This window comes from Leptonotus elevatus, chromosome 16 (genome assembly GCF_054856555.1).
Source record: "Leptonotus elevatus isolate MCC_2025b chromosome 16, RoL_Lele_1.0, whole genome shotgun sequence".
In the NCBI taxonomy this organism is placed as follows: domain Eukaryota; kingdom Metazoa; phylum Chordata; class Actinopteri; order Syngnathiformes; family Syngnathidae; genus Leptonotus; species Leptonotus elevatus.
In genome coordinates, this window is record NC_141254.1 from 6,253,696 (window position 1) to 6,280,365 (window position 26,670).

At 42.7% G+C, this 26,670-nt stretch overlaps 1 protein-coding gene across 1 annotated transcript; it reads left to right on the forward strand.

The window, feature by feature from the left end:
* The first annotated feature begins 2,527 nt into the window (after positions 1 to 2,527).
* On the forward strand, positions 2,528 to 26,212 carry nsd1b (nuclear receptor binding SET domain protein 1b). The gene is made up of 24 exons (XM_086098253.1): positions 2,528 to 2,687; positions 5,051 to 5,889; positions 6,983 to 7,124; positions 7,202 to 7,374; positions 7,450 to 14,428; positions 14,909 to 15,021; positions 15,088 to 15,337; positions 15,414 to 15,514; positions 15,818 to 15,860; positions 15,968 to 16,182; positions 16,340 to 16,477; positions 16,652 to 16,775; positions 17,504 to 17,704; positions 17,776 to 17,955; positions 19,275 to 19,431; positions 19,561 to 19,766; positions 19,833 to 19,945; positions 20,635 to 20,781; positions 21,001 to 21,123; positions 21,201 to 21,317; positions 21,469 to 21,610; positions 21,687 to 21,793; positions 22,235 to 22,436; positions 23,626 to 26,212. Exons 2-24 carry the CDS (start codon positions 5,068 to 5,070, stop codon positions 24,219 to 24,221), a joined length of 11,391 nt encoding a protein of 3,796 aa, XP_085954379.1. The 5' UTR covers positions 2,528 to 2,687; positions 5,051 to 5,067; the 3' UTR covers positions 24,222 to 26,212.
* Positions 26,213 to 26,670: the final 458 nt, after the last annotated feature.

The window sequence follows — 26,670 nt, forward strand, 5'->3', positions numbered from 1 at the left end:
CACGTTATTGAAAAGTACTGCTATGCATTAGCTGGCATTCAGGACTTTATGACCTCGTCTCAGCATTCCGTGCAAACTTGTGAAAAATTGACACGTCTAATCGACTATGTGTGGAGGCAAATCAGACAATGAGACAATGGAATGAGTGAAAGTACTAGAGAGTGAGAGAGAGGAAGAGAATGGTCCCAGGCGGCCCGGGACAGCTGACAGCTGGGTTCAGCTGAGGTCAGAGGGCACGCATTGGCGGTGGGGGAGTGAAGCAGAATCTAAAACAACAGGAAGACATGCACACACACACATACATATATATGTGTGTAGTCATCGATGACTTTCCCTGTCCAGTTGTTTCCATAACAACCGTAACAGCAGAGATGTCAAACCACTCAGAACTTTAAGACCCTAGAAAGTCAATTAAATATTTTCAAGAGTTTCTGAATACAGTAAACTGGTTCCTGGTTTGCGGACTCGCTATTTTGTATTTTTTTTTTGACAGTTCATAACTCTAATTTGTTTTGTCTCACATTTATTTTGTGTATAATTCCACTTTCAACCGTTAGATGGTGCCACACTATTTTTTTTTTCTTTGTATAAATTTTAAAGAAGAAGCAGTGCCAATGCTGTAAAAATGTAGCTAGGGTGTATTTAAATAGGGTGTTTCTATATCACGGATTTCACTTATCACGGGAGCGGTCTGGAACGTAACCACCGCAGTGGAGGAGGAATGAATGTAGTTCGAAAAAATAAAAAATAATATGCTATGTATTATTTTTTTGTTTAAACATGTAGAACATGTTTTACAGCAGGATGGAATTTCTAGTGTTTAAGGTCATACTATAAGTATCAAAAGAAAAGAAAAAATAATATTCAAGGGGATGAAATATACATAATTTGTATAAAGTGCTTTTATTTTCGTTATTTGACACTCCAAAAATATATTACATTTAAAAATGTTTCTCATTTAAAAGCCAGCACAAATAAAAAGGCATTTTGGAACCCCCCAAAAAAGTGCCCACGTTTTTGTTATCTCACTTGAGGTGCTCTGCCTCCCTCTAGAGTCTATGAGCGCTAAATGCAATCTCATGACAAATGAATACCACACAAATTCTATAGTATATTGATAAATATTGTATTTGTGTTCTATAGAGGAGACATATAGTACATTATTGTTGTTGTTTTTACACCCTAATTTGCATGATGATGATAATCAAATCAAATAAACTCAGCTCCCAGGTGCTCATCCATACCTGATTGGTAGCTATCTGCATGTGTTAGTTTTGTGTCAGGTAACCCTTGACCACAAGAGTCTACTGTAAAAGGGCTTCACCTCCTAATATTAAAACCATAGGAGGCCAAGGAAAAAATAAAATAAAATTATAGGAAACCTTGAGAAGGCCATGTAGCCATCAAGAAAACAAGTACCGGTATGTGTATGTAGTATGTTTGGTCAGAAACTACGTTTTTTTTTTAACAATCCTGCGAGCTACCTTTAACCATGATAACCAACAACGATTAGTCCGCTTGTTTGCCTGCTTTGACCTTAATAACAAGCATTGTAACGCGCGGCCTGTGCAAACTGCAACTCGCCTGCAGTTGCACGCGTCTACTAAGAGGGGGGCGCTGATGTCCCCCGGCCGCTAAAGTCCTCCCTCTGACTCTGCTATGGGCCCTTTCTTGTCCGCCTGTGCGCGGCGGGTACTTTCTCCCCTCTTGTCTCGCTTGCTCAACCTTTTTCCTTTCTCGCCGAGTCGCCGCAAATGACCCCCAATAAAATGTCTCAAAACATGCGAGTTTGGTAACGACGGCGGCGAATAACCACAGCTGCGGACCGCGCGTGGACGCCGTTTCCACTCGCGTCGTCGTGTTTTTTCCTCCTCCACTGTGAGGTTCAGTTTGTGACAGGAGGAAGGTTGCCATTTTGCGAATTACGCCGCTTCCGCTATTCAATGTCGCCTGTGCGTGGATTCACGGCATTTCACGTTAGTTTCAGGGTTATATCTTGTCGGTATAACCCCACCACACAACCCCCAACGTTAAAAATCCAAGCGTGTTAACACTTTGTGGGCCTATTTCTTCTCTTCTCCCCTCATCTCCACCTCCCGTGAGAGTGGAGTGGTGGACTCCATTTTGAAGGGTGTGCAGCCACTGAACTCTACTCCTCGTCTCGGGAAAGAAAAGGGAGGAGAAATACGATATGGCTTCACGCGTGTTTTCTTCTCGAGTGTGACTCTTTATCTTTTCGCGTAGGTAGAACAGAACGACTCGGTGGAAGTTCGGCGCGTGACGTCACGGCAGCCGACTGCTCGTGATTGACGGCTCATTAAGGCGAGGTGGGCACATGTGGGAAGGTGGATTTTTAAGGCAGGAAATGGACATTTATGTCAGATAAAAACAACGTTTATGTTATAAATTTGTGGGGGAAAAGAGAGGGTGGTATAGTTGACTTGCAGGAGCATATATTTGAGGGGAGGTGTTGGAGGAGGAAGAGGAGGAGGAGGAGGGTGGTGGTGGAGGAGGAAGAAGAGGCAGAGGAGGGGGGAGTGAGTGCTCCTCGGGATCCGGGCCTAGTAGTGCGGCCGCCGGGACTCTCCTGTCTCTCTCATCCGCTGTCAAAAATCCGGGAATTGTCTCATTTGGTGGGCACAATGGAGGCGGTGGGGCTCGCGTGGAAGCTGCTCGACGTGGGAATGGTAAGAATCTCGCCACCGATGCCGTGTTCGACCGCGTTTTGCGTGATTTATGTTTTTTTTTACGTGCCTCTCTAACCATACTGATGCGCGCGCACGCGTAGACACAAGCCGAACCTATTCGTGTCTGCGCGCGCGCGTGCGTGTGTGTTACTCTGGCGTCGTCCTCTGTTGCATGTTTTGTTCTATTTTGACATTATACACACTACACACAGTGTCAAACGCGCATTTGCACACACGGTGTCACGCGCACACGCACGCACGAGGGCCATTTTAATGCCTCTGTGAGTGTGTGCCCCCATACAGCATTCACACACAAACACACACGTTATACATACAAATGTATGACATGATATTCATCACATGGACGCCTCCTACCGGAATGGCTGCACCGGCCACAAAAAGATGTCTCCCAAGATGTCACCCAGTCCGGTTGCCATTTGACACACAATGATGGATTTTCTTGAAGCAAGATTTGTCAAACCGCGCACCCCTAAGAAGAAGGCAATCTAATAAGCAGTAGTTTAGGGGTATTATAGTTAATATTCCAAACCACCATTACAATTTGTGTCCCTACCACAATTTTCTGCTCAAATTAGTCAATAAAAATAGATTATATATATTTTTAATTTTCACCTTAAAGTTTTTTAAGACACGCAGCCCCTTCGACACCCTCAACACACCCCCTAGAAGAAGACTGTAGTAAAAAAAAAATTTAAATTGACAAATGTTTTTTAATTTGTAAATGTATTAGACGTTTCTAATATGTATATATGCCCCCTTGCTCCTTTTCAGGGGTACACATACCACAAATTCCAAATTTTAAAAAGCAACAAAAAAAGTATTTGATCAAGTAAGTCCTCCTCAGCAGTAGCTGGCGCTATACTAGGATTTTTCCTGGCTCAAATTTAGGCAGAGGTGGTATCATCCTGACTATGATGGGTGACTACCGATACCAGGTATCTGTGCCAATACCAGTCTTATTTTAAGGTATAGGTACTCAAGGCGGTGACAATACCATTATCTGCATTCCTCCTACGGCCGTTTTACGATCAGGGACAAGAAATTATATGAATCCAAAGTTGCCATTAACTTCATGCAATTTTAAGGAAAAATTATATATTGGGATATACTTTCTTTAAAATCATCTTTCATTTATGGCTGGGGAATTATACTTACTAGTGGTATTTGGTATCAGTAGCGGTGATGACTCGAGTTGTGTATCAGTCAGGAAAAAAGTGGTATTGAACATCCCTAATCCTGACCATGCGCCATGACTTGCATGTATTTTGTAAATTCAGCTGACTCTCTCATTTTTTAGAGGCAACATATAATTATGCCATGTTTCAATAATACGAATAATAGTTCCAATAAGAATATGACTATTATCATGTTAAAGCATTCATTCATTATCAGTCACTTAGGCTGGAGGTGGTGAGCAAATAAGATGGAGATCATCTGTGTCTATGTTGTTAGTTTATAAAAACCCAAACAGTTGTTTTTAATCTAGTGCAAAATTCAGGGATGAATGTGCTGCATTTTTTAGCCCAAGATCCAAATTTGTCATTTGAAATGGATTATTTATTGCCATAACTCAGCACCTGATAGAAGAGAATCGGCAGTGTGGCAATTGCGTAGGAGTTTTTTTTATTTATTTTGTATTTTTATAAATGTAAATGATAATATTTTACTTTGCAAATGTGCAGTTATTACATTATACCAAACCCGTTGAACTTTTAATCGTACTGAACCCAAGGATTGGGCGCACCAGTTTTCAGCTCAAGGTCCAAACCAGTTTTTTCTTTAAATGGATCTTATACAATGTACTCTGATTATTAGCAGAAAGTAGGGACGAACTAAGCCTTTCCATGAATATGAAAATTCTCAAGTAATTGACACTCACCCAAAATGGTTTGTAATTGCCGGTAGATGCCAAAAGACGCTGGCAGAGCACTTTTATCCTAGACAATGTTATACGTTTATAGCCTGACTAAATAAACCTCCTCCCCTCACTTGAACATAGTTTCTTGGCCCCAAGATGGCACCAAAGCAATATTTTATTTTGGACATGGCTTTGGCCTGTGCACAAAACAGAGAGCATTTTTTAAAATTTATTTTATTTATTTTATTAAGCAGATAACTGAGGATAGGTTCCCTTAATGTCCAACCACATATGTGCGGTGTTCACTGATTCACCATTACGTCGATTAAAGGCAAAGAACACAGGAGACATAGGTTTACTACAACAAGCACTAAGTGGTCCCTTTGTCTGCAATACTATCAAAAATATATATCATAAATAGAGGTGTATCCAGGAATTTGGGGGAAGGGGACATTATATACTGATGTCATTGTTCCTGTTTCAGGGAGGAAGCATGGCAGCATGAGTGGACTACATGCAGGCCCAAGCCGGGAGTCCAGCCACCCTATACCCCCTGCCTGTGACCTCTCCCGTTACCCCCAATCCAACAACAAAAGTGACCCCCGCCCGACCATGTCCGCCGCCGCCTCCTCCCTGCAGCGTGCATCTATCTACGGATTCGCGCAGAGGGACCCCTCGCCCCCCTCATCCACCTACAGCCCCTTGAGAAGGCTGCAGCATCTCACCACCATGGTGAGCCAACCCGACTTAGTTCTGCCCGCTCGGCCAGGTAAGAGCTGGGAGTGGGGGTCCGATCAGAAGGAGTCGGAGCGGGACTCGTGGGTCGACTGTTCTGGCAGGGATTACTACGATGACAGTTTTACAAAACAATCTGATGTCCAAAGTGGCAGCTCTAAAGAGGATCCAGCAGCCAGCTGTAGCAGTCCCAGTGTGTCAGAGAGGAAGACGGACGGTTGTTTCTCATGCCCGCCCAGCCCAGCCTTCTCTCTCGATAGCAACAGCCCCTTTGCAAATGGCCTCCTTCACTTTGAATCCTCTTTGTTTGAGGACGAGGATAACGTCTGCGCGAAAGAGCAGCAGGAGGAGACGTACCTTGCCGTCACAGACTCACGGGATAAACACAAGACCTCAGAGAGTGAGCTTCAGACTGCCTCTGTGGACTTGCAGTCGGAGGCCAAGAATGCAAATGTTTCATCAGCAAAAGTCATTACCCGGTCCCAATCGTCGGGCTTTCGCCGAAGGTACTGGGATGTTTCTGACGACGAGTGGGAGAGCGACACAGATCTCTTCCTGTTTGGCGATAGCCCCTCCAGGCATTTGATGGCAAGTGTTATCTCAGTTACAAAGAGTACAGCAGGTCCTCGCTTTACATCAGAGTTACCTTCTTACAGCGTAATCTAAATTTTTACTAAAATAATTACAGTAAATATTTTCCTGAAACCATGACCGCATGTGACCACATATTCTTAAATCGCTGCGCAAACTCGATCCTTGTGCGCAGTTTGTAGCCTCGAAATTTCAGGTCAATATTATTGTAAATCACCCTTTGTAAAGGTGTTGTAGTTCCTTCTCCATACTACTAGGGACTACTGTATTTGTTTTTGTACTGAAAGACAGATTCACAGTATTTGCCTACGGTCAGAACCAGGCTCACTATGTCTTTCTATTTGTTGCTGCTAACTAAGCTCTAACTCACGTGTCAAGATCCAGTCCTCGAGGGCCTGAGTCCTGCATGTTTTCGAGGTTTCTCTACTCCAACACACCTGCAGAGCTTGCTGATGAGCTTAAATATGAATCAGTTGTGTTGAACATGGGAAACCTCTAAAACATGCAGGACTCAGGCCCTCGAGGACCGGACTTTGACACCACTGTTTTAATGCTGCAATCACACCAAAACTTTGCATTGTCGTCAATGTACTTCTCGTGGGCTGGAACAAAAGTGCGTGGGGCGGCGCGGAGGTCGCGTTTGGAGTAGTTGGCGGTGCTTGGTGTGCGCGGATGCACGAATGAGCGGCAATCGTTAAAAAAAAAAAAACTACGCAGTGAAATGATAGCGAAGGAAGCGTTCCAGATCGCCTTTTCGGTTTTGGTGTGAATGTAGCAGAACTCATAATGGGTCTGACAGAAAGAGAAACTATGATCATTGTAGCCTTCCAGCAAGTCTTGCAATCTATAATTCAGGTCTGGTCACATACCCTAACAGTTATTTTTACCTTTTGCTTCTTTTTATTTACACAGAGTGTTGTAGTAGTCACAGTTCAGCAGACTACAGTAGCTAGATGGCTGCAACTGGGGATAGGTGAAAAAATGAAAACACACATTCTCTGTGTCTGTTTATGTAGACGAACGGAACGTTCGTAGTGCAGTGTGTAGTGAATGCGAAATGTTTCATGGCTGTTTTTTGCGTCGTCAACAGCAGAGCGACATGAAACGAAGCTCTGTACCACCTGTCAAGTTTCTAGAGGGTGAGGTCATTTGGGCAAAGTTCAACCGGCGGCCATGGTGGCCGTGCGAGGTGATTGTTGACCCTACGCAGGGAGTTTATCACAGGGTGAAAGGTGGGCCAGTAACATTGTTGACTATAGGCTCGTGTCTTGTCATTTGGATGCTAACCGATGATTCTGACTATCTTTAGAGCCCAGCGATCGGCCCTGTCGACTCTACCACATCAGGACTTTTGGGGACCCGGAGGAGCAAGCCTGGGTGGAGGATAAATCAACTCATATTTTTCATGGAGGCTTTCAGTTCGAGCAGCTTGCGCAACTGCGCAGGAAGGGGAAACAAAGGGGGCAGAACCACAAATACTCAGTAATTCCCTTCTTTCTTTTTAATTGCAACAATCAAATATTGATGTGTATCTTTAATGACTTTGTGTTTCCACAGGTCCCTAAACGGTATGAGGTGTCTTGGGAATTCAGTGTGGCTGAAGCCGAAACCATTCTCCAGCAAAGACCCAACATAGATTCTTTAACCATAGACAATACCTTCCAAGACAGTTCCCCGATGGTGACCAATCTCTGTCCACCTATTTCGCCTTCTGCTCCAGCTGCCTCCAATCTTCCGGAGAATTCGCACACAATCAATGGGTCAATATCTTCTCAGATATCATCCCCAGTAGACAATAAGCAAGGCACTTTAAAGAAGTCTTCTGACAAGAGTGAAGACTTCAACTCCTCAAAAAAGCACTCAAAAAAGAGCCGACATAGTAGACCTAACCAAGCAGATAAGAATGTAGAGTGCCCTTATTCGGACCTTGACTCGGTCCCAAAGATTTTGTGTCCTAAAGCACTTGAACGTCAAACTACAACTACTCATTCATCTGCTAATGTCGCCAAGGAGGAAAAGAAACAACCAGAGATGCAAAGTGGTCTGTGGTTCAGTAAATCAGGCAAAGACAGGCGACCTAAAACTGTTAGCCCCGATCGGTCAGATCGTACACTTTTTAGCAATGTACTCGGTAAGAAAAAGACCCCTGCTGTTAATAAAAACATGATGGCTCAAGGGAATTCGGTCTCCTCCGCTAGGCAAGGTTACCAGCCTGGATTGGTAAATACTGAAACAAAGCTCGTTTCTGAGAAGTCATGGCAGTTGGACTCTAAAAACGTCGTTGTAGCTGAACAAACTTTTGAAAGTACTGCTGAGCTGTTGTCACAACACCAGCAGTCAATCGATTCTTCTGACCCTCTTGGATTGTCACAATTGCAAGAGTCAGTGGTCTTTTCTGAATCTTCCGGATCTTCACAAAATGAGCAGGCTGTGGGACCTTTTGACCCTCAAGGATTACTACGAAAGCAGGAGTTCAATGATTTTTCTGACTCTCAAGTATTGCCACAAAAACAAATGTCAGTGTTATCTTCTGACCCTCAAGGGTTGTCACAAAAGCAGAAATCTGTGGATTCCCCTTGCCCTCGAGGACTATCACAAAACCATGAGTCTAGGAATTGTTCGGACTCTCAAAGGTCTTCTCAAAAGCATAAGTCGGTGGTTTCATCAGACTCTCAAGGATTGTCCCAAAAGCATAAGCTAATGGATTCTAATGACTCAGGAGAATCATCACAAAAGCATAAATCTGTGGATTTGTGTGACCCGCAAGGATCATCAAAAAAGCAGAAATCTGTGACTACTTCTGACCCTCAACAATTGTCCCAAAAGCAGGAGACAAAGGATTCTTTCGAACTTTGTGGATCGTCCAAAAAACAGAAATCCCTGGACTGTTTTGGCTCTGAAGCATTGTCACACAAAAAATCCAGCGATTTCTCTGACCCTCAAATATGTGCACAAAAGCAGAGGTCCATGGATTGTTCTACCTTTCAAAGATCAACCCTGAAGCAGACATTTTTGGATGTTTCTGATCGACTGTCGCAAAAGCAGAAATCTGTGGATTCGTCTGACCCTCAAGGATTATCACAAAAGCGGGAGCCCATGGATTGTTCTGACCTTCCAGGATCATCGCAAAAGCAGAAGTCAGTGGATTCTTTAGGCCCTCAAAGATTGTCACATAATGTTTCTAATTCTGGAACATTGCCACAAAAGCAAAAGTCTGTGAATTCTTCAAACCTACAAAGATCCTCACAAAAGCAGGAGTCTATGAATTGGTCGAACCCTCAAGGATCACCACAAAAGCAGAAATATTTGCATTCTTCTGATTGTCAAGAACTTTCACAAAAGCAGGACTCCAGAGATTCTTTTAACCCTCAAAGATCATCCCAAAAGCAAAAATCAGTCGATTATGTTAGCTCATCAAAAAAGGCGTCAATGGATTATTTTCACAACCAAACTGTGTCACAAAAGCAAGAGTCCAGGGATTGTTCTGACCCTCAAGAATCATCAAAAAAGCAACATTTTGTAGATTCTTCTGACCATAGAGGATTCTCCCAAAAGCAAAAGTTGGTGGATTCTTTTGGTCTGCAAGAATTGTCACAAAAAGAGTCCAAGGAGTCTTATAACCCTCAAATGGTGTCACAAAAATGGAAATCTGCTGATTCTTTTGGTCTGAAAGGATTGTCACAAAAGAAGGACTTTAAAGAGTCTTCTAACCCCAAAATAGTGTCACAAAAGTGGAAGTCAGTGGATTCTTCTGTCCCTCAAGGATCATCACAAAAAAATAAATCTTTGGATTCTTCTAACCCTCGAGGATCCTCCCAGAATAAATCAGTGGATTCGTCACAAAAGTGGAAGTCAGTGGATTCTTCTTACTCTCAAGAATCATCACAAAAGCAGGAATCCATAGATGCTTCAGACCCCCGAAGGTCATCACATAAGCATAAATCCGTGAATTCTTCTCAACCCCAAGGGTCATCGGAAAAACAGGAGTTCCATGATATTTCTGGCCCTCGAGGATCATCGCAAAAGCAGAAATCAATGGATTCTTCTAACCCACAAGGGTCATCCCAGAATAAATCAGTGGATTCTTCTCAATCTCAAGAATCATCGCAAAAGCAGAAATCAATGGATTCTTCTAACCCACAAGGGTCTTCCCAGAATAAATCAGTGGATTCTTCTCAATCTCAAGAATCATCGCAAAAGCAGAAATCAATGGATTCTTCTAACCCACAAGGGTCATCCCAGAATAAATCAGTGGATTCTTCTCAATCTCAAGAATCATCGCAAAAGCAGAAATCAATGGATTCTTCTAACCCACAAGGGTCATCCCAGAATAAATCAGTGGATTTTTCTCAATCTCAAGAATCATCGCAAAAGCAGAAATCAATGGATTCTTCTAACCCACAAGGGTCATCCCAGAATAAATCAGTGGATTCTTCTCACTCTCAAGAATCATCACAAAAGCAAGAATCCATAGATGCTTCAGACGCCCGAAGGTCATCACAAAAACAAGAGTTCCGTGATATTTCTAGGCCTCAAGGATTATTGCAAAAGCAGAAATCTTTGGATTATTCTAACCCTCGAACATCGTCTCAGAAGAAATCAGTGGATTCTTCTCACAATCAAACATCACAAAAGCAGGAATCCCTAAATGCTTCAAACCCCCGAAGGTTATCACATAAGCATAAGTCCGTGAATTCTTCTCAACACCAAGGATCATCACAAAATCAGAAGTTAGTGGATTCTTCATACGCCCAAAGATTCTTACAAAAGCAGCTGTCAGTGGAGTCTTCTGACCATCAAGGGTCAGTGGATTCTTCTCGCACTCAAACATCACAAAAGCAGGAATCCCTAAATGCTTCAGACCCCCGAAGGTCATCACAAAAGCAGAAATCCGGGGATTCGCCTAATCATCAAGGATCATCACAAAAGCCAAATTCCATGGATTATCGTGACTTCTGTGGACTGTCAAAAAAGCAAGAGTCCAGGGATTCTTCTGACCATCGAGGATTGTCACAAAAGCAGCATTCCAAGTATTCGTCTAACCCTCAAGTTTCGTCACAAAAGCTGAAGTTAATGGATTCTTCTGAACCTCGAGGATCATCACAAAGGCAGGAGTCCAGGGATTCTTCAGACCCTCGACCTTTGTCAGAAAAGCTGAAGTCTGTGGATTCTTCTGTCCCTCGCAGGTCATCACAGACGCAGGTGTCCAGGCATTCGTCTGATCATCGAGGATCGTCACAAAAGGCGAATTCCATGGATTCTTGCGACTCACATGTAATGTCAAAGAAGCTGGAGTTCAGGCGTTCTTCTGACAATCAAGGATTGCCCCAAGAGCAGGAGTCCAAGTATTCTTCTGACCCTCGAGTTTCGTCACAAAAGCTGAATTCAATGGATTCTTCTGAACCTCGAGAATCCTCACAAATGCAGAGGTGCAGAGATTCTTCTGAACCTCGAGTTTCGTCAAATAAACTGAAGTCTGTGAATTTGTCTGACTCTTGTACGTCATCACATAAGCAGCTGTCCAGGGATTCTTCTGACCTTTGTGGAACATCACATGAGCAGAAGTCAATGGATTTGTTTGAGCCCCAAAGATCATCACATAAGCAGAAGTTGGGGGATACTTCTGTTTTTCAAGTATCATCACAAAAGCTAGAGTACAGGGATTTCCCTGTCCCCCGTGGACCGTCACAAAAGCAGGCGCCAAAGTGTTCTTCTGATCCTCGAGTTTTGTCACACAAGCAGAAATCAGTGGATTATTTTGACCCTCGAGAATCATCACAAAAGCAGGAGTCCAGGGATTCTTCTGACCCTCGTGGAACATCACATAAGCAGAAGTCAGTGGCTTCGTCTGAGCCCAGAAGATCGTCCCATAATCAGAAATCAATAGATTCTTCTCACCCTCGAGTATCATCACAAAAACTGCAATACCGTGATTCCTCTGACCCTCAGGGATCATCACTTGTGTCTGTGGATTCTTGCAGGTCCTCTGAGAAGTGTGGTTATTTAAAGGGTCTGCGAATCCCTAATTCTAAACGCTCTGCCAAACGGTCTACTCCTCGAAGTAGCACACATGTGAAAAGGTTCAGCAAGAGGGCCAGTGTAAAGCGCAGCAGTCAAAGTGATAAGAATAAATTGAGGTCCAGTGAAAGGGTTGCTCTGCGTAGTTTTTACACGACAGAAGAAAGGGAAAGTAATACCAGGACCAAGTTCAGTTCAAAAGAAGCATCAACAGACCTTCAAAAAACTCTGATTGCAATGTGTAAACTACCATTTGTTAAGTTGATGCGTAAAGACATAAATATTCAAAATTACTTGAAGTCTAAAATTACTATTAGTTACAACGACCAAACTGGATGTCCAAACAGTAATGAACCCCAAAGAATAGCAATTGCTACCGCCTCCTCCAAGTCTGACTTGATGGACAAAGCAGCACACATCTCTGAAAATATTGTAGACAAAAAAAATTCCCAAAACAGTGAAGACAAATGTTTTCCTCAAAATACGGATAACACAAGCATTTGGGAAAATTTCAAAGACAAAAATGTTTCTGGAAATAGTGCGTACAAAAGGGTTCCTGGAAATAGTGAACACAAAACCCTGTCTAGAAGTGGGGAAAACCAAAGTGCTTCTACAAATGGTGAGGACAGAACTGTTTCCAGAAAAAATAAAGACAAAGCTGTATACAGATCGAGAGACGAAGACGTTGTCTCCAGAAATAGTGAAGACAAGAATGTTTTCAGAAAAAACGAGGACAACAGTCTTAGAAGAAAGAATGAGGACAAAATTGTGTCTAGAAATAGTGAACAAAAACTGGTCAACAGAACCATTCAAGACAAAAATGTTTTCAGAAAAAATGAGGATAAACTTCTGTCCAGAAAGGATGACAAACGTTTTTCCGGAAATAGTGGGCACAAACTTGTTTTGAGAAAAATTGAGGGAAAAAAAGTTTTTCAAGATAATGAAAACAAAAGTGTGTCTGCAAATTCTGCAAATTGTGAAGACAAAAGTCTGTCCCGAAATTGTGAAGACAAAATAGTTTCCAGAATTGAAGACAAACGTGTTTCTAGAAAAAGTGAACATCAAAGTGCATTTAAAAATATTGCAAACAAAAGTGTTTCCAGAAAAAGTGACGAGACAATTGTTTCCAGAAAGAGTGCAGACAAAAGTGCATCTAGAAATGATACTGACTGTTCAGAATCCCAGACGGTATCAACAGAGACAGAAGCCATGTGGGAAACTGGTGCCTCGAAAGATACAACTATATCTTGCGATCTTTCTCAAAGTTCACAGCAACATGAGACTTGTGCCTCAAGTTTGGTGCACATAAAAACCCATGTTCCCTGCCAATATGATAGAAATCCAGTCACTGGTCAGGTGGCGCAAGAGCCATCATCCCCCAAGACTAATACCCATACATCAAAGCACATCCCTGATAAATTGCCCGAAGTGCTACCACAAGATCAGCCTGCCCATCTTCCAGCCAGCAATCGACTGATGACAAGAGCTCTGAAAACCATGAAGGTCCTGCAAAAGTTGAAGTATAGAAAAGCCAAAAAGAGGGCTGCTCAGAAAGAACTCTTGCGTCGTAGCAAAAACCCGGCCAACCTAGAGCAACATTTTAAGAACTCCATTTGGAATCCAGAAAGCAATTTGGTAAAACCAGTCGATTATCAATATAGTGCAGTTGATGACTATGATCAGGACACAGTTTCCAGTTGTAATACCCCTCCATTGATGTTTCATGATTGCACTGAAGTCAAGAGTGAAGAGGAAGTCCTTTCGGTGTCTTCAACGCCCCCAATGGACTTCATACCCCTCAGCTCCAATGTAAAGACAAAGGAGGTGGACCTAAGCACATCTTTGTCTTCGCCTCCCTCGCCATTTTCTTTTATGAACCCTTTGAAAAATGTGAAAGTGGTGTCCTTTCAATCCTTGACCGACAAAGCTAACGGCAAAGCCCTCGCCTTCAAACCGAACATGAACTACAAGTTCAGCACGTTTCTTATGATGATGAAAGACATGCATGATACTCGAGAGCGCGACGGGGCCCCCTTAGAACTGGAGATTGGACCACCAAGTGCCCATGTCAAGAAGGAGCCCTTGGTGATGCCTGGAATGGCTCCACTCGCAGGCCTCGAACAAAGCATTGTGAATGATGGTCTAGATTTTAGTCCATCCACGGGCAAAACTAGAAGTCACATGTCCAAGGAGCCTTACAAGAGAAGGAGCAACTCCACTTGGATGAAGAGCAAAGCTGACCGCAAAGTGCCTAGTCGTCCTGCCCGGTCTGGACCCGGTTACCCGGGCGTGGGGTCCTTGCTAGGAATCGACTTTTCATCTGTACTCGATTACTCAGCTAAGGTCCGGTCCCTGTTGGACGTGCAGGCCTGCCACTGGGAGGGCCAACCTGGGAGCGACGAAGGATTGTTGCGGTGGGACGGAGACTTTGAACAGATGAATGGCTTTGTCTCCAACTGCACCAAAGCCAAGACCACCCTGGACTGCAAGACTGGAGAAGGCGATGACGATTCATCCGGTAAGGAAGGAGAGTCTAGATTATATTTTGAATGAAATAGTGATGTATTATAAAATATTTTCCTCTCCAGTTCTCATGAGTTATAGCTATAGATATACCATTGCTATCAATGAACAAAAAGTGTGGAGAAAGCGAGTACAAATCCCTATGGTTTAAAATACACTGCAAGTTCTCAGTGACTGTAAGCACACTCAATTCACACTATATTTTATATTATGCTTGTGCAATATAGCATACCAAGTGATGAAAACAAGTAGGGGACTGTGTAACTATCCCTGTGGTACTCCTTTCTTCATTATAACGGTAAAAAGAGTGTTTTTTTTGTTTTGTTTTTTACCTCATCATTGCAAATTCTGCAGTGTCATCTCCTGTTTGGAAAACAATGGGACTCATTAAGGAAATGCAATACATTTAGCATGCGTATGAATATTGCAGTCAGTGTTTAACAAATGCAGTATTAAAAGTTTTTACATCTTTTAGCCAATAAACGAATACGGAAACCAAGCAAGAGGCTCCTCGAGTGGACTGAAGAGTACGACCAGATATTTTCCTCAAGGAAGAAAGTCAAAAAGCCTCTTCCGACAATTACAATGGTAAGGAAAAGGAGAAAAAAAATCTTATTAATATACGAATAAACATGAAATTTGTCCCTCCCCTAGGACAACCAAACACTTTCATCCCAACCACCTGTACTGGACAAGAACGCACTCGAGCCACCCCCCTTGAACGCGCTTCCTGAAATGCAGACTCCGCCTCCGGAGGAAATCACCCTCACCACAGAACTCCAAATCCCCAGCGCGGAAAACGCATCCCAGCAGGAGGCGCAGGCGCTTTCCATCGACACGTTGACCCCGCCTCCCGAGGCTGAAGCGGAACAGGCGCCAATTGAAGACCTTGCCGGAGAAGACTGTGAGATGAAGATGCACTCTGTTCACAGTAATAATAATCTACAGTATAACACGTTTTTGTGACATTTTGTTTCCAGGCAACGCTCCTTTGGTGCAAAAGAAGCGGAAAAGAAAACCGACTCCCAAGATCCTGGAATATTGTCTTGAAGCTGAGGCCTCAGTGTGCCCAAAGAAGAAGGTACGTCATCTGTTCACTTAAACTTGCTGCAACATCTCGAATGAGATCCAATCCATGAGCTGAGTGTTTCCTGCTTAGTTTGTGGGTTCAGTTGCTTCTAATATTTAGCTGCTTTTCTAAACTTCATGCTGAAAAAAACAATGATAAACATTGTTAAATTAATACCTAAAAACTGAGCATTGGTACTTTTTTAATGGAGATGAATAAAATTGAATGTAACAATTGTATAAACGTAACTAGATAAATGAAGTAAAATTGTGCAGGTTTACCTAATAATAACTAATAGTAACTTTTTTTACGCAGATCAAAATTGTGAAGAACAACTCAAATGATGCTCCTCAAACAGGTCAGTGAAGAAGCTGATTTGCAACCTCCCTTCCACCCTTCATTTCATATCTTAATCGGAAAGCTATGAAAGGATAATGTGACCTCACTAACGTGTCTGCCTCACAGTTTATCCAGAACCCGGTCCGCCGGCTTTAAAACCAGTGAGCCCGGCGGTTTCCACGTTGTCGCCGGCATCAGCGACGGTGACCCTCCTGACTCCACCCAGTCCTCCCGGCCCCCCCGTGCTGGCACTGGCGCTGTTTGAACAGGCGGACGACGTGCTTGCAGATGTCCACCTTCCTCAAGCAGACGACGGGTTCAAATACACGACAGAATCTGAGGTATTTGCAGTACAAGTATTCTGTCTTGAGTACTCACCAAAACTAACTACTGATAACACTAATATTTTACATAAAATTTCAATTAAGACAATAACAGCTTGTGAACAAAGACTTTCTTGTTTTTTTAATGAACCACAATTTCTCTTTTTGTCTTCAGGGGGAAGCCTCCGTGTTGGACCAGAGCTTCTCCTCCACTCGAGATGACTCATCGCTGTGTGACGATGCGCTCGCACAAGGCAGGAGGATCATCGGTGACCGAGGGGGCCCCGCCTCCTTGAAGGAGAACGTGTGTCAGGTGACCTTGCATTCACCCTCACACCCTAATTAGCCAACGTCTCTGTGTAACTCAAAAATTTGGATGAGGAAGTGTGCAACCTTTTGATATTTGTGTCTTTTCCAAGGCACATTCTTGAACTGAAAATATCAAGGGTAGCCATTTTGTTTGTAAAGACAGCTTGTGTGTTGTCAGGTGTGTGAGAAGACAGGCGAGCTGCTGCTCTGTGAGGGTCAATGCTGCGGTGCTTTCCACCTTGCCTGCATCTCTCTGGCCGAGGCCCCCAAAGGGAAGTTTGTGTGCCCTGAATGCAAGTCGGGTAAGAGCAATGAAAAGGGTTCAAAAGTCTCCCCTTAATTTTTCTATCATTTTTTTTATGAGACACAAGTCATCGCTTTTTCACTTCTTTGACTTGTGAGCAAAAATTGGCTAACTCGACTCAGTTTGACACAGTGAAATAATCTTCAAAAAAGAGACTTTGACCTGTTTAGTGCCACTCTGAGTTAAACGTTAACTGTTAAAATAAAAATGAAGCAAAGAAAGTTAATTTTATATTTAAAACCACATCACTTTGAATGTCCGCTAGCTTAATGCTAACATGTAACGCAAAATGCCATAAACAGGCTAACAAATAGCATCTATGTACCAGTGTTGTAGCACTTTAAGAAATTGGTATTCAAACGCAAACGTAGTCAGACAATATAACAATACTCAGGCTTACATTTTTATGCTCTTTAAAAAACAACTAATATTACTGCAGCCTACTGAGTCACTAGTTGTGAAACTCTTCTTTGTTTATGCCTGTAAAGACTGTATTATACTGCCCTCTGGTGCATCACAAGAGATCATCTCAGTGGGGAGAGGTGATTTTGCAATACAAGTGTTTTTTTAAGTTACAAGCATGGTGAGAAGGCATCACTGTGTTTTTACTTTGTGATTTATTTTTTGGGGGTGGTGTGCCACGAGATATTTTTTAATGCAAAATATGTGCCTTGGCTCAATAAAAGTTGGGAAAGACTGGTGTAACCGTTTCTATATAACACTCAGGAATCCACACATGCTTCGTGTGCAAGAAGCGCAGCGAGGACGTGCGGCGCTGCATGATCCCCGTGTGCGGCAAGTTCTACCACGGCGAGTGCATCGCCGCCTACGCGCCCACCACAGCCGTCGGCCGCGGCTTCCGCTGCTCCATCCACGTCTGCCTCACCTGCTTCATTGCTAACCCCGGCAGTCCTTCCGTTTCCAAAGGTGAGACGCTCGCTCGTCCCGACGCACGTTGCCGCAGCGCCCCCTGGCTTTACACGTGTTGTTGTGGCCAGGTCGTCTGGTGCGGTGCGTGCGCTGCCCAGTGGCTTACCACGCCAACGACCTGTGCATGGCGGCCGGCTGCGTGGTCCTCTCCAGCAATAGCATCATCTGTCCCAACCACTTCACGCCACGGCGCGGGGTCAAAAACCACGAGCATGTGAACGTCAGCTGGTGTTTTGTGTGCACTGAAGGTAACAACGAACAACTCTCTTGCGATTAGCAGTTTTTAAACGCACACTGCAACCTCAACTCATTCACTGCCAATGACAGCTATAGACGTCAAAGATTCATATCAACCCATTAACAGAAATTTTCTACATTTAATATTTCCTCTGGACACAATGTAGCAAGATTTGACAAACAGATTTTTTTTTATGCTGAATTAGATGTTACATAAATCTCCATGTTACATGAAGAAGCCCTCGAGAAACTTTAACTTATGTCAAAATGACCACCATGAGGCATGTGAGCTATCTTACCTGACATGTAATCATTATAGGATTAGAAAAAAAGACTTACTATATGTATATGAAGGTCAAATTGTTATCATATTTTGATCTAATAATATACGTATATTTAGCGATAAATGTAAAGCCATTTTAAAAATGTGAGTAAAATTTGGGCACATTTTTATGAAAAAAATGCAATCAGGATCAGATCTGGATTTCTTGTTTCCACTAAAATTATTATTATTATAAAATTATCAATCAACTTAAAACTACATTTATAGAGACAAATTATTTGTAATTTGAGATTTTTTTTAATGTGTGAATTTTATTTATTGCTCTACACTGCTCACAAAAAGCTAGGGACATTTAGCTTTTAGGTGAAATTTATGAAAAATGTAAAAAGTTCTCGCTACAGTGATATCATATCTTGAAAGTAGGACATTTAAGTAGAAGGATGCGCTGGTGATTTCGTCATCTCTAACAACAATGGTGGGTACACCACAACAACAAAATTTCAACGTCTCAATAACTCGTCATGTGCCCTTGAGCATCAATTACAGTTTGACAACGACGTCTCATGCTATTCACAAGTCTCAACTCATTGTTTGCTGAGGCATGGCATCCCACTCTTCTTGAAGGAGAGCCCTCAGGTCATTGAGGTTCTGGGCTGCAGAGTTTTCAGCCTCTACACGGCGACTCGGATGATCCCACAGGTTCTGAATAGGATTCAGGTCCGGAGAAAGTGCAGGTCATTCCATTTGAGGTACACCAGTCTCCAACAGCCGTTCCCTGATGATGCCACCTCCATGAGCTGGAGCATTTTCGTTCCGGAATTATTATTTTTTTACACTGAACACCTTTCCTATCCAATGTAAGATAGATATACAGATCATAGCAAAAACTAAAGGTGAGAGGGGGTCAGCAAGAACATAGACCTCCACCAAGGCCAAAAATATCCATTGTACGCCTACCAGTAAAAACCTAACATTAATCACAGACAGAGCAAAAAAACTCACCCTGCACTCCATGTGGACGTTCCATGTTCTAATTTGGTCCTGCAGGGGGCAGTCTGCTGTGCTGCGAGGCGTGCCCGGCCGCCTTCCACCGTGAGTGCCTGAACATGGAGATGCCCAAAGGCAGCTGGTACTGCAACGATTGCAAGGCTGGCAAGAAGCCTCACTTTAAGGACATCCTGTGGGTGAAGGTGGGACGCTACAGGTCAGTAACAGAGATAAAATATCAGTTATAGTGGTGGTAAATTGTGAATAATTGTCCAATCAAATGTAATTGCAGATGCAATATTTACAGTGAAGTGCTGCGTTTCATTTGTTTGCTTTTCCCGCCAAGGTGGTGGCCCGCCGAGGTCAGCCACCCCAAAAGCATCCCGGAGAACATCCAGCGCATGAGGCATGACGTGGGCGAGTTCCCCGTCCACTTCTTTGGCTCCAACGACTACCTGTGGACCTACCAGGCGCGCGTCTTTCCCTACATGGACGTGGACGCCAACAGCAAGGAGAAGATGGGCAAAGGCGTGGACGCCACTTACAAGAAAGGTCAGGAAATGCCACCCAATGTACGTCTGGACAAATTGTGATGACTTCCTGTGCGCCCGCCCATAGCTCTAGAGGAGGCAGCTGTACGGTTTCGCGAGCTTCAGGCCGAGAAGGAGCTTCGGCAGCTTCAAGAGGACAGGAAGAACGACAGGAAGCCGCCACCGTACAAACACATTAAGGTTAGAGCTCCATGTGGGGATTTACAGTCAGTTTATTACTTTTCTTGTTTTTGTAAATAACTTGCCCTATATTGGTCATAATAGTGAAAGTTTAGTTTTATGTTATTTGTTACTGTTGTGTGACATTTAACTTTAATACATAGATGGCTTTTAATAAGAAAGTGCCAAAACTTCACATAAAAAAACCAATTAAATTAACAATTATAAACAATATTGCAAACTATTTATTTGTATTGCCTAATAATGTCAATTAAACATAAAAAATAAATAAATGCAATAACTGATACAATCATATTCATTAACTGAAGTAAGTACTTGGATTGCTTCTGTTAATAAAATCTAATTGAACTGAGCTGAGCTTAAAATAATGATTAATTAAAAATGAGGATTAAAAAGAAAAAGCATTCAATTAATTAAAAATAAACTAGAAATAGTATTTACCAGGTGACATGTTGAATATGGATACACACACTTTGAGTGACATCACAGCCAATCCTTGACTCCGTTTCATGATCGACATCCGTTTTATCACATCACATCTGCAATGAGAAAGTCACCCAATGGCAGCACTTTTGGGAACGTGCGTTAGTAAGGTCGCAGCAGGTCAAACATTCCCCAAATTGTATGCATAAAGCCTTCCATTACTGCTTCCCACAGCTTCTCTCCATTTTTGACTCCTCCTCCCGCAGGTGAATCGGCCAATCGGGAAGGTCCAGATCGTCACGGCCGACTTGTCAGAGATCCCGCGCTGCAACTGTAAGGCGACGGACGAGAGCCCGTGCGGCATGGACTCGGAGTGCATCAACCGCATGCTGCTGTACGAATGTCACCCTCAGGTACAAAGAAAATGGCGGGGGTCTGCAACCAAGTGTTTCGTTGGCTCATTAAATTCGTGCAGGTGTACCTAATGTGTCCACACTGGACTTGGGAAGCAATGAAACGTACATATAAACGTGGTTTTGCTGTATGCATTAAATGTATAATTTTTTTTTAAAGACATGTTTATTCATCATCAATCGATTGAGTACTCTGTATTAACTACAATTCCGTCACAGGTTTGCCCGGCCGGCGAGCGCTGCCTCAACCAGACGTTCAGCAGGCGTCAGTACAGCCAGGTGGAGATCTTCAGGACGTTGTCCCGAGGCTGGGGCCTCCGCTGCGTGCACGACATCAAAAAGGTACGACAAGTCCACGCGCACGCACGTGCGCTCCTTCAAGCAGTTGCTGGAAGTTCTTTGCGCACATTCGCCATCAGGGTCAGTTTGTGAGCGAGTATGTCGGAGAGGTGATCGATGAGGAGGAGTGCCGGACCAGGATCAGACACGCCCAGGAGCACGACATCTGTAACTTCTACATGCTAACGCTGGACAAGGTATGTGGACTTAAAACTATTACTTAGCATTAAATGCTAATACGTAGCATTAAATGCTAATACAAAACACACACAAGTTACAATTATTTTCCTTCACAATGGATTTTATTCTTTGCATTAAATATCAAAATGTTTCCGACTTGTCTGTCAGGATCGCATCATCGATGCCGGTCCGAAAGGGAACGAGGCTCGCTTCATGAACCACTGCTGCCAGCCCAACTGCGAGACGCAGAAATGGACGGTGAGCGGCGACACGCGCGTGGGACTGTTCGCCCTGGTGGACATCTCGGCAGGTAGGCTGCTCCACCAAAAAATAAAATAAATGTCCACAGGTCCAGATGGATTCTTACGGAGTGTTTTTGTGCTCAGGCACTGAACTGACCTTCAACTACAACCTGGAATGTTTGGGCAACGGCAAGACTGTGTGCAAGTGCGGAGCGCCCAACTGCAGCGGCTTTCTTGGCGTGAGGCCCAAGGTCCGCTTCCTTCTTCTCTTTTATCCGTCGTTTTTTAAATAGTAAATTAGGGCTGCCGTTATCAAATACTTTCACAATCCAGTATTCTACAGATTATCCCATCGGTTAAATGGATTAAAAAAAAAAAATTACATTTGTTACAAGAGGTGCAGGTATGATTTTTGTCCTCTGCGACTTTGAATGTTGCTGGCTTTAAAAGTGGTGAGTGACGTGGGTGTCTGTGAATGGAAGTGGAAAACTGGGAAACCTGTTTGTGTTTGTTTGGTCCACATCTTTTGATATGTGAAACAAATAATCCCAAATTTGTACGGATTATTTCCTCCTGGCCTCTAATTTCTACACAAAATGGTGCGTTTATATTCTAGTGAGCAACTACAAACAAAATGCTCACTCGCTGAATCGTTGCAACCCTATGGTCAAATGATCGACTTTTCCCATCAGAACAACCCGCCGTCAGACGATAAAGGCCGCAAGATGAAGCGGCGCGGCCACGGCAGGAGGAAGAAGAAGGTGGTGGTGACCAAAGAGCGCGAGGACGAGTGTTTCAGCTGCGGCGACGGTGGCCAGATGGTCTCCTGCAAGAAGCCCGGGTGCCCCAAGGTCTACCACGCCGACTGCCTCAACCTGACCAAGAGGCCCGCCGGTGAGTCTCGGGCAATCACACTTGTTCCTTTAACGCTGCTAATTTTTTTAACGCATTAATGTCCGCCCTTTACTTGGAAAAGCCTGTACTGGTTCACAACACAGCAGACACGTCCACATCAAAGTTTTGCAGCAATAAATTAAATAATATTGCATATATTTGTGGAGACTGGGGTCAAGTTGTATTTTACAATTTTTTAAATGTGCAGAATTTCACGTTACTTAATGTTAAAGATTAGATAGCTCTTAATATGAAAAGAAAAATGCACTGAGCTGTCACCACAGTCTTACAAATGCAATTATGCTATCTAGTGGCAAAAAAATGACCAACACAAATCAATATCACACTTGTTTTTTTACAGTATCTTTTTAATTTTAATTAGAGCTGTGAAACGATTACATTTTTTAAAAATCTGATTAATCACATCTTAGAATTTTGATTAATCACGATTAATCGCTTAATTAAAAAGGCTTTTTATCAAAAAAAAATTGCCGGCCAAATTTAAAGAGCACCTGTTATGTTAATTATTTCGACATTTAATGTTATGAAGACGTCCTCAACATTTTTTGATCCACTGCACACGCTCATCCTCCTCTTTTTCTAATCTAATTACTTGCATAATTTAAAATGGGGGGGGGGGGGCAATAGTTTGACATGAACAAATATTCTGAACGTCATATACAAACGTTTATAAATGCTTTATTTTAATACATATAGTTAAGTTTATTGTTCAAACACAATCTGTAATAACTTGAACGTAACCATCCGCTGTCATCTAAAGGATCATCTGCGGTCAAAATTAATCTGCGTTAATACATGATTAATGCGATAGTTTTTTGTGATTAATTAATTAGTTAATGCTTTAACTTTGACAGCACTAATTTTAACTATACAATGAATAAAAGATGCAGCCATATTTCTATTTGTTTAACATTTTTTTCCACTATAATGGTAACCAGAGTATGAAAACTTAGGAAAAAGATTCTTGTACATTTTATTGTATTATTATTGTATTATTTGTGATTCATTACTATTACAATTTTTTTTCTCCTGACACCTCTTAATATATAAAATATTTGTAATTTTTTTTATATATATATATATATATATATATATATATTTTTTTTTTTTTTTTAATGGTCTCATTCCATTGGAGTTCTTCTGATACTATTGCTTCTGTTGTTGCCAGGCCGCTGGGAGTGTCCACGTCACCAGTGCGACGTCTGCGGCAAGGAGGCGCTGTCCTTCTGTGAGATGTGTCCCAGCTCCTTCTGCGGCCAGCACCGCGAGGGCCTGCTCTTCATCTCCAAGCTGGACGGCAAGCTGTCCTGCACCGAGCACGACCCGTGCGGGTCCGACCCACTGGAGCCAGGCGAGATCCGCGAGTACAACCCCCAAACTCGGCCCTTGACGTCGGGCTTGGGGATGGCCGTCATCACCCCGTCCTCCGTCGTGCCGAACGTCTCCCCCGCCGGCGCACCCCCCGTCCCCGCCAGAGTCCAAGATGGTGTCAGCCAGGAGTCGTTTCCCGCCTTTTCCATCCCCGTGCCCATCACCATTCCCGTTTCGGCGCCGGCCGCCTCACCTCCTGCGGGCGGCGGCGCTTTTGACCTCCCGCAGTACTCACCTATCTCCTCCTACGAGGAGGACAGGGACGTCCTGGAGGAGGACGAGGAGGAGATGCTAGAAGAAGACGACGAGGATGATGACGAGGAGGCTCTGGAATATCTGGAGATCAGAGATGACGATGATGAGGAGGAGGAGGAAGAGGAAGAGGAGGAGTGACGCTGTGGTTTGTTAATAACAACTTTATGGACTCCCACTAGTGTGTTGTTAATTCTGTTACAGGAAGCACTTGCAACGCAAGCTTGGACCCTTTGCACACATTCACTCACGACAACTGTAAAAAATAACAAATGTTTCATTCACGGTGTTCCGCCATGACCTCATTTCCAGCGGCCATAACATTAGGTACACCTCAAGAGAGTCAATATGAGAGCTGTCGCCACAAGATTCTGCCATTTCCGCGGCTCCCTCTGCTGAATCTGCACCTTTTGGCTACCGATGCAAGTGGACTGTAACGGTGAACTTGCTATTTATTCATGGGAAAGCCCACCTCTAATATGACTAGAAAGGAACTGTGTTAATCTGAAGGTTAGGAGCTTCATTTATGAGGCTGTGGCCTTGTCTAATAGAAAAACATGCTTTGTCGCCAATTTGTGGCTTCTATAGGCAATTACAAACTTTACAGTGGGTGTAAATTACTTGTGATTTCACAATAAATTGTGAATGTGCATTATTTTTTTTATATTGAGGTCTCTTGCTAAAATGTGACCAAAATAGTTTTGAGGAATTGTTCAAAACCTCTTGCGCTCACTTTTGCACTAAGTGGAGGTATTAATACTTAGCGTTAAATTACTCATAGTTATTAATGTAACATTATCTTTAAGAAAAGGTCTAAAATTACGCGTTTAATTGTATTTAAGATAGATAATCCTATATTTCCCTTATTCGTTGCTGGCTATTTTCAAGAGAGAGTTCCCATCTACCAGACTTCTACATACTCTCTGAATGTTTTGTGTGTGTAAAGGCGAAAAGTTGCCAGCTTTCATATTGACTCTCTCGCATACGCTTTGTAATCCACTTGAGTAGCAGTCACCTTCAGTCAGCCTCTATTAGGACTTTCCTGTTTCCTGTTTTACTGGACACTTGTTGCTTCCTTAGACGCCGTCAGCAAGGACGGCAGACATTTTGGACCTTTGGACCAATCACGGGAGCGACGCGCTTTCTATGGTGCTTCTAAGAAACGTGAAGGTGACGACTCGCCAGACATCACAGACAGAATCGTGACAAAGCACTCGAGTCCAAAGGACATTTCTTGGAATTTGGGGGAAGGGGAGAAAGAAAAAAAAAAACACACAAGATGGACAAAAGTATTGGGACACAGTGCCGTTCACTCCTCTTTTTATAGTGCTTGCCCTCGTGATGTTTAAACACCGGACTGGTTGCCAGTCCATTACACACCTGTGGACAGTTTAGTCTTTAATTTAACGTATGTTTTAGGCACAAGAATAACATGGAAACTCCACATGAAAAGGTCCCAGCCAAGATTCGAACCCAGAATGTTTACCTGTGAGGCAAACGCAATAAACTAGGGACATTCTATACCACTTTTTTTCCAGACTGGTACCTGTACAAGCATTCACCCTCGGTGAGTACTCACAGATTCGTTCGTTATGATGTATAACATGTACAAACTTCCTTTGTCCCAATACTTTTGTCCAGATGAGACATTTCCATCACATTTTCAAAGGGGCAAAAAAAGGTCTTAACACTGAAAACACCAGAGAGATGGCACTAAGTTGCAGTGTGTACGCTGTAGTCATTTATTTATATTACTGTAAATGTGACGCACAACCGCCACCATGTTGCTTCAGTGTGTGTGTGTGTGTGTCGTCGTCAAGACTAAATTAAATAGTGTGTGAGCGTGAGCGTGAGCGTGAGCGAGATCTGCCTTAAAGTGTCTTCTCCCTAGAGCTATTTTGAAGGAATGGATTGGTCGCCCCTTACTAACACGTCTCATTCCAGCCGATTTCCGTCTCGCCAACATCCATACATGCAAATCTACATAAATATACAGTAAATATATATATAAATATATATATGTATAAGATGTTGTGAAATAAGCACTTTGTACTGGCCTCATTTTTTTTTCCTGCTCCAACATGAAGCCAAAAATAAAAAGTAGAACTGCAAGTGGCAAATTCCCATTTTAATCATGTGTCGCTGTTTATTGTCTGTACCATTTGATATGTTTCAGGTAACGAAGCAGAAAAGACAACACTCTGATTTAACACTAGCACTTTATATTATATTCCCATTTTTATGTTATTTTGTAATTAATTTTTTAAATATTCTTAATATAGAATGTATTAATTTTTTTAAATATGGTTAAAAATATTAGTGTGGTGACAAATATTTAAGTGTTTATTTTAAATGGTGTCACCGAGCTGGAATATTTCTGAACACATATATGGTACATGAAAATGTGCAACCAAAAGTTACTGCATTTAGACAACTGTCAAGCAACGGGATTGTTAAGAGATGGTACTTGGATGTTATTTTGGTTTAAAAAACATGGACATTTTCAAATATATACAGAACTATAAAATATTTAAACAGATATAGCTACTATAATAGATACAAAAAATATATATTTTTGGTAACTCTACCA